At 43.5% G+C, this 8640-nt stretch overlaps 1 protein-coding gene across 1 annotated transcript; it reads right to left on the bottom strand.

The window, feature by feature from the left end:
* Nucleotides 1-2413: 2413 nt before the first annotated feature.
* Nucleotides 2414-8588, bottom strand: LOC144597429 (uncharacterized). The gene is made up of 2 exons (XM_078406794.1): nucleotides 7698-8588; nucleotides 2414-2847 (listed from the first exon to the last, which is right to left on the bottom strand). Exons 1-2 carry the CDS (start codon nucleotides 7921-7923, stop codon nucleotides 2729-2731), a joined length of 345 nt encoding a protein of 114 aa, XP_078262920.1. The 5' UTR covers nucleotides 7924-8588; the 3' UTR covers nucleotides 2414-2728.
* Nucleotides 8589-8640: the final 52 nt, after the last annotated feature.

Below are 8640 nucleotides of genomic sequence, written 5' to 3' on the forward strand. Positions count from 1 at the left end.
GTTTAGAAAGTATGAAAAATACTATTAATGTGAGATATAGTTTAGTACAATACAATTTTTTACATCAACTATATTTAACTCCGAAAAAATTAAACAATTTAAATCCAAATTTACCTGAAATTTGTTTTAGATGCAACCAGGATGTGGGTACTTTTTTACACTCCACATGGGCATGTCCTAAGGTAACTCCTTTTTGGAAAGACCTAAAAAACTTTTTGGAACAATTGATGAATAAGACCATACCATTGGATTCAAGGTTGTTTTTATTGGGAGATACTAAAGGAATATTACCAAGATTAATTTTAGATAAATATCAGGAAAGATTTCTCAAAATAACAATAGCAATAGCAAAAAAATGTGTGGCGGTCACTTGGAAAGATCACAATGAAATAAGAATTGCAAGATGGTATGCAGAAATGCGTAGTTGTATCCCATTAGAAAAAGCTACTTATAATCTGAGAAATAAATATGATTTCTTTTTGAAACTTTGGAACCCATTCACTTAAAAACTAGGATTAAGAATTGGAAATATTTAATTTCAGGATTGTTTTGATACCCCTAAAAAGAATTTAATAAGAAATTAGCCGGAAGTGTTTCCTTCTTGTCTCCAGGTTCCCTTCTTTCTTCTTTCTTTCTTTCTTTCCTTTTTAATTTTTTTTATTTCTTTATCTTTCTCCTTCTCCTTTTTCCTCTTTTTTTCTAACTGGGGGGTGGGGGGGGAGGGGGGTTGTGGGTGGGGAGAAAATACAGAACAATACAGGTATAATCGAATTTAAATGAGTTCATACATGTATTTGTTTTGTTAAAATTTAAATAAAATTAAAAAAAAAAAAAAAAAAGGGGAGTGATGGGCAAGTTTTTAAAAACAAATAGGGGGTGGCCGTGGGTATATGGAACACGCCGCCAGAGGAAGTGATTGGGACATATATAATGACAACGTTTAAGACATATGGACAGGAAAGATTTAGTGACACGGACCAAACACATCCAAATGTGACCAACCCCAGATAGGTACCTTGGCTGGCATGGAAACATTAGGTGAAAGGATCTGTTTCTGTGCTGTCTAAATCAATGACTCTAAGTCAGCATTCCTGTAAACATTTAATTCGAAAATAAAAACCCTGCATATTCTGGAAAAAACGAAAATGCTGCAAACATTTACGGTCAGGCAGCATCCAAGGAAAAAGAAACAAACTTAAAGTTTAGGGTCAGAGACCCTGCTTCAGAATGCGACCATTTCTGACAAAGTGTGTTCGACTTAAAACCGTATCTCTGTTTCTCTTTCCACAGATGCTGCCTGACCCATGTGAATGATTTCAGCATTACATCTATTTTGGACACAATTTCCACTTTGGGAAAAGTCCTCTGATTGTTCATATTAAAGTCTTAAACAATGCACTCTGAATCTGTCCCTTCGCTCCTATTGTACTCTAGTGTGGCTTGACTATTTATGTACAGTATTATCGGAGTTAGTAGGAACGAAAACTGCAGGTGCTGGTTTAAATCAAAGGTAGACACAAAATGCTGGAGTAACTCAGCGGGTCAGGTAGCATCTCTGGGGAGAAGGTTTTGGGTCGTGACCCTTCTTCAGACTGATGTCAGGGATGGGGCGGGTCAAAGATAGGAGGTTAGGAGACAGGAAGACTGGTGGGAGAATGGGGAGGGGATAGAGAGGGAAAGCAGGGACTATCTGAAGTTACAGAAGTCAATGTTGATACCACTGGGATGTAAACTACCCAAGCAAAATATGAGGTGCTGTTCCTCCAATTTGCGCTGGGCCTTACTCTGGCAAAGGAGGAGGCCCAGGACAGAAAGGTCAGATTGGGAATGGGAGGGGGGAGTTAAAGTGCTGAGCCACCGGAAAATCAGGTTTCGGGTCAAGACCTTTCTTCAGACGGGACCCTTCACCTCCTCCAACCTCATCTTCTGTATCCGCTGTTCCAGGTGTCAACTTCTCTACATCGGCGAGACCAAGCGCAGGCTCGGCGATCGTTTCGTTGAACACCTCCGCTCAGTCCGTCTTAATCAACCTGATTTTCCGGTGGCTCAGCATTTTAACTCCCCCTCCCATTTCCAATCTGACTTTTCTGTCCTGGACATCCTCCATTGACAGAGTAAAGCCCAGCGCAAATTGGAGGAACAGCACCTCATATTTTGCTTGGGTGGCTTACACCTCAGAGGTATCAACATTTTGACTTCTCTAACTTCAGATAGTCCATGCTTTCCCTCTCTATCCGCTCAACCTTCCCAATTCTCCCACAAGTCTTCCTGTCTCCTACTACATTCTATCTTTGCCCCACCCCATTCCCTGACATCAGTCTGAAGAAGGGTCTCGACCCGAACCGTCACCCATTCCTTCGCTCCAGAGATGTTGCCTGACCCGCTGAGTTACTCCAGCATTTTGTGTCTACCTTCATATTATCTGAGTTAATTGGATAGCATGCAAAACGGATCTTTTCAATGTACCTCAGTACACATAACAATAATACACTAAACCTAACCCTTAAACTTTCACAACCATCACCACCAGAGTTAAAATAAAAGCAAACACGTCAGATAATTTATTTAATTTCTGATTTAAACAGTAAAAAAAGTTAAATCATGTTTTTAACAGATTTAATTAAAAAAAATCCTTTGGGCTGCAGGAGTTGTCGAGTTGCCTTGTTAACGCATGAATATGGCGACAGTCTTAAAAAGGCAGTATTTTACACAATAGTCTTGCACAATGTCAGGATTGTATCCTGGTCCTTTTTGTTGGAGGTGTATCGCCATCTACTTGATCAGCTGGTTTGTCTTCACTGTCTTCTTCATCATCATCGTCATCTTCCTCTTCTTCCTCTTCTTGATCTAATTCAGGAAAAGTATGTTTAGTTTATGACAAGACAGTATTCATCATTGCAATCCAAAATACGAGAACATTTTCACTGCAGAAAAATAATGTAGGAGCCATTTATGCTTAATTCAGTTATTGTCATTGTGTTATGGCTATGTTTTAATATTTCTAGTTTATGTCTTTTTTGCCTGCTTGTGGGTGTGACTTAATGCGTAATGGGGAGTGTCTAGATGGGAGGAGGCTAGTGCGTGTCGACAGAGGTTGTGGGTCAGTTTGGACTCAGAGGATGGTGAGCATACAGTTCTTTACCATGCGCTCGCACCGGTTATATTTGTAAGAACCATACGGTAATAACTGCAAGAATTCTAGATATTGTTTGATGAAGATACAGTTGATAAAAGTATGGAAACTGATGAATTACTCTATGATTTGTGCTATTTTAATAAAACCAATTAATGAAGAAAAGAAGTTTGGAAGATTCGTTTCGTCATATCAGGGTGCGACGTGTGCGTAAGCTATAACTATATTTCATCCCCGAGAAGTAATGGCTATCGGAGTGGGATTTCGAGATGGTATAGAAACTGTCATTACAAATAACAACAAAGTACTGCAGGGGGGGGGGGGGGGGGGAAGAAATAAGTTTTAGTACTGGAAATGGAGGACAAAAATCATAGGTAAATAGGTGAAAGCCATGTAGCCTTTCATTGTTTGGATACATCCTACAACGCTTGTTGCAACAGTAACCTCTGTTCCACCAAGTCCAGCCACTGTTGTAATGAAACAAAACCATAATAACCAGTATGCGCACATGGTCCAGAAAATAGCATTGAGATAACTACTAGATTTTTTTTTTAAACCCAAAGATTGATAGTCATACGAGTATAAACATTAACCAGAAAACCCTCCTGCCTTTCCAAAGATAGCATCTTAAACAGCGACGCAATGCCTCATGACTGTACTGAGAACTTCAGCCTGGATGTTTTTACTCCACGGTCTGCCATAGATGTTGAATTCAAAGTTTTTTTTTGTTGAAGCCGAGAATGAATCCTACCCAGTCAAGCAAGCAGCATAAAACAATACGCCGAGGGTGGAGAAGAAAAAAAGGCCACAGACAGACGAGATGGAACGTGGAGCTGTAACATCAGATACAGGCTGGAGGACCGGCATCGACGCCATTTTACTTCTCACTGATAAATGGCAATCTGCTTCCCTTCAATACAGACGCTACAGCTAATGGACAACAGCATTATTCACATATTGTTGATTTAGTTTAGTGCAGAGAGAGTGTGAAAACAGGCCCTTTGGCCCATCAAGTCCACGTCGTCCAGAGATCCCCAAACACTAACACGAACCTACACACCAAGGCCAATTTACAATGGAGTGTGGGAGGGAATCGGGGTACCTGAGAAAACCCCCAGTCATGGGGAGAACGTACAAACTCCGTACAGACAGCATCCACAGTCAGGATTGAACCCGGGTCTCTGGCGCAGCAAGGCATCAACTCTACCTGCTGCACCACTATATTTCTAAGTACATTTCTTAATAAAGATAGTCGTCTCTATCTTAAATTATTACCTCCAGCCAAAATGTTTAACAAACCATCTCCATTGCATTAGGGCATCGAGTGCCACTGGCCCAGGGGAAAAAACCCCAGATAAATCCCAAACTGTATTAAACATTAGATGGCACCTATACACAGTAAACGCTGCATGGAATCTTGCATGAAGCACACGATCAAACAGCCAAGAACTTTATTCCAAATAATAGCAATGCGAGTTGATTTTCTCACCCCTGTTACTATATTACGCTGAGTTCCAGGACACTATTGACATGTTCATCAACGTATACAAGAATAAATGAGTCTTACATGCAATTTCCCAGTCCTCTACAAAACCGTCCACACTGGCTTACAACAATAAATGTTCAGCGTGAGACTCTGGAAAGCAGCTCCATTTCAAGTCACCTCTCAACAAGGCAGGTACTGGTGAATTTCATCATCATTACTACCTTCAACGCATCAGCAAAATTTTGGTGGATTGAGGAAGAGCGTATTTTAGGTTTAGGTTTTGTATTGTCACGTGTACTGAGGTACAGTGAAAAGCTTTGTTTTGCATGCTATCCAATTAGATAATACAATACATAAATACAATCAAGTCAAACTCAATTAGAATAGGGAAAGCTCAGGGGAAGGTGCAGAGCGTAGTAAACGTTCTCAGCATATCTTGAGCGAATATCTTGAAATTCCCTTGGGGCAAGATCGTAAATGTTGTCCAAACGGACTTCAACAAGACATTTGAGAAGGTTCCACATAGCAGGCTGCTCTGGAAGGTTAGATTGCATGGGATCCAGGGAGAGATAGCTGACTGGATAGAAAATTGGCTTCATGGAATGAAACAGAGTGATGGTGGATAGTTATTTTTCAGACTGGAGGCCTGTGATTAGTGTGGTGTGCCTCAAGGATCAGATGTTGTGTTGCTGTTGTACACAACGTTGGTGAGACCACATTTGGAGTATTGTCTTCAGTTTTGGTCACCCAGCTAGAATTCCTCCTTTCATTTCTCACCATTGTGATTGGTTTTGGTCTGTTCCCCTTTCCACCAATTCACTTCATGAGAACAACTTAAAAAAAAAAAAATACACATTCTCAATTCTGAACTGTAACAAAAAGGATAACTATTCGGTTTGAATTTTTAGAAGATAGATTATAGTTTGGGGTGAAGTTGGAGGGATCTATACTAGAGACCAGGACAGCTGGAAGGTTCGAATGGGAAGAAATTAAACACAAAACAGTGTGTTTGCCTGGTCTTAGTTGATAGAACTTTTGACCCAGGGTCAAATGATTGTGCCGGTAGTCAGTGTCTACTGTTACTAGAATGCAATAATAAATAATCTTACCCAGAGGCATTAAATATGGCCTTGAGAAGCTCAAACGTATTTCTGAAGAAAACGCAGCGTGTTATCCTGAAATCCTGCTCACGATTTATCATTCAAACCAATTTCAACAGGAGCTTGTCTAGAATATTTTTCTGTGGTGAAAAATATTCACCCACATTACAAGTGTTTATGATTTTTAAACACATCACAGGGGGTTTGGTAAGTATTATGATGAGAATAAAACACATTGGAAGACTTAAAGTATAATAGAAATTATTACCTTTTTTGTAAAAAAAGGGAAAGAATATAAGGATGGTGGAAAGGGAACAGAAGCAATATGGGGAAGCAGAATGGGTTTAAAGGGATATGGGTCAAACACAGGCAGGCGGGCCTAGTGCAGATGGCACATGTAGGAGCCATTTACGCTTAATTTAGTTACTGTCATTGTATTATGGCTATGTTTAATATTTCTAGTTTCTGTCTTTTTTGCATGCTCGTGGGTGTGATTTGATACATAATGGGGAGTGTCCACATTGGAGGAGGCTAGCGTAGCGACAGAGATTGTGAGTCAGTTTAGTCTGGGAGGATGGAGAGAATAGTTTTTTACCACACTCGCGCCAGTCACACTCACGTCTGCCACACTCACGACTGCCACACTCGCGCCAGCTATACTAACAAGGACTACACGGCAACGACTACACGAATTTTACTGTATTGTTTGAAGAAGAAACAGTTGATATGAACGAAAAGTTATGAATTACTCGTTCGATTTGTGGTCCTACTTTAATAAAGACCAATTAATCAAGAAACAGCGTTTGGAAGATGCGTTTTTGTTACCTCAGAGTGCGGTGTGTGCGTAAGCTATACCTCCATTCCATCCCCGAGCAGTAATGGCTATCGAAGTTGGACTTTGAGAAGGTATAGAAACTGCCATTACAGCACATGTTGGCCGAAGGGCCTATTTCTACACTGTATGGCTCTCTGACATTTTAAGAGAAGAGGTACTGTATAGTAAGCAATGTGTTCATCCGCCAACAAATCATCCGCCAACATTTCCGTCACCTACAACGGGACCCCACCACTGGCCATATCTTCCCATCCCCTCCCCTCTCTGCGTTCCGCAGAGACCGTTCCCTCCGTAACTCCCTGGTCCACTCGTCCCTTCCGACCCGAACCATCCCATCCCCGGGCACGTTCCCCTGCAACCGCACGAGATGCAACACCTGTCCCTTTACCTCCCCCCTCAACTCCATCCAAGGACCCAAAAAGTCTTTCCAGGTGAGACAGAGGTTCACCTGTACCTCCTCCAACCTCATCTATTGCATCCGCTGCACTAGATGTCAACTTATTTACATCGGCGAAACCAAGCGCAGGCTCGGCGATCGCTTCACTCAACACCTGCGCTCGGTCCGCATTGACCAAACTGATCTCCCGGTGGCCGAGCACTTCAACTCCCCCTCCCATTCCCAGTCTGACCTTTCTGTCATGGGCCTCCTCCAGTGCCATAGTGAGGTCCACCGCAAATTGGAGGAGCAGCACCTCATATTTCGCCTGGGCAGCTTGCAGCCCAGCGGTATGAACATCGACTTCTCCAACTTTAGATAGTTCCTCTGTCACTCCCTTCCCCTCCTCCATCCCAGATCTCCCTCTATCTTCCTGTCTCCACCTATATCCTTCCTTTGTCCCGACCCCCTGACATCAGTCTGAAGAAGGGTCTCGACCCGAAACGTCACCCATTCCTTCTCTCCTGAGATGCTGCCTGACCTGCTGAGTTACTCCAGCATTTTGTGAATAAGTACCTTCGATTTGCACCAGCATCTGCAGTTATTTTCTTATATTAAGCAATGTGTTCAATACTTAATCTAGTGCTGATGCCTCTACCCTAATGTGAGCGTTGGCAAACATAATCTACTGATTACATAACGTAGATACATAGATAGACAAACTGGGGGTTCCTAACTCCAGTGATCTGATGTCACCCCCAACGCACCGGAGCCAGAGGCCACTCTCTCTGCGACGTCCTGTTGTTGCTGTTGTTGCTTCTGTTTTTCCTGCAGGACCATTTCGTTCAAGGCGCTACCCAGCTGTTCCTGGAGGTGGTGGACGCCGCCGAGAATCCCTCGTGTGGTGCAGCGGGCCCGGGCTGAGAAACGGCGGCACTCACCGCTCCGGTCCGTCAGCTCCCCCCATACTTCACACGTCTCAGCCTCAGCCATCCCAATCCCAGTCACAGTCCCAGTCACAGCCACAACCACAGTCACAGTCCCAGTCACAGTCCCAGTCACAGTCCCAATCCCAATCACAGTCCCAATCCCAGTCCCAGCCACAACCACAGTCCCAGCCACCACAGTCCCAGCCCCAGTCACAGCCCCAGTCACAGCCCCAGTCCCAGCCACAATCTCAACCCCAGTCACAATCCCAGTCCCAATCCCAGCCCCAATCACAGTCACAATCCTAGTCCCAGTCCCAGTCACAATCCTAGTCAGTCACAATCCCAGTCCCAATCCCAGCCCCAATCACAGTCACAATCCTAGTCCCAGTCACAATCAGTCACAGTCCTAGTCACAGTCCCAATCACAGCCACAGTCCCAGTCAGTCACAGTCACAGCCCCAGTCACAATCAGTCACAGTCCCAATCACAGCCACAACCACAGTCACAGTCACAGTTACAGTCCCAATCCCAATTACAGCCCAGCAGCCCTGCAGCCTAGCAGCCTTACAGCCTTGCTCCCCCTTTGCTCCCTGTCACCTCCGCACTTTGACCCAGGCGCCACTTAAAACCGCAGCCCGGTTTTAAATTCACGTAACAATTAAAAAACACAAGTTGAACGTTGCACTCAACGCAGCGGGGGGCTTTGCACCACGCAGTTAGTTTGAGAGACGGGTGGGGGGGGGGAGGGGAACTACAGCCTCAAATAGCTCCCAACCCGGAA

Source organism: Rhinoraja longicauda, chromosome 10 (genome assembly GCF_053455715.1).
Source record: "Rhinoraja longicauda isolate Sanriku21f chromosome 10, sRhiLon1.1, whole genome shotgun sequence".
Taxonomy (NCBI): domain Eukaryota; kingdom Metazoa; phylum Chordata; class Chondrichthyes; order Rajiformes; family Arhynchobatidae; genus Rhinoraja; species Rhinoraja longicauda.

Excerpts from the sequence above, each read along its gene's own strand:
- LOC144597429 (XM_078406794.1), bottom strand. The coding sequence starts at position 7,923 with ATGGCTGAGGCTGAGACGTGTGAAGTATGGGGGGAGCTGACGGACCGG. Across the intron at positions 2,848-7,697 it reads GAGAGTGGCCTCTGGCTCCG|ATCAAGAAGAGGAAGAAGAG; the intron begins GTGCGTTGGGGG and ends TTCCTGAATTAG.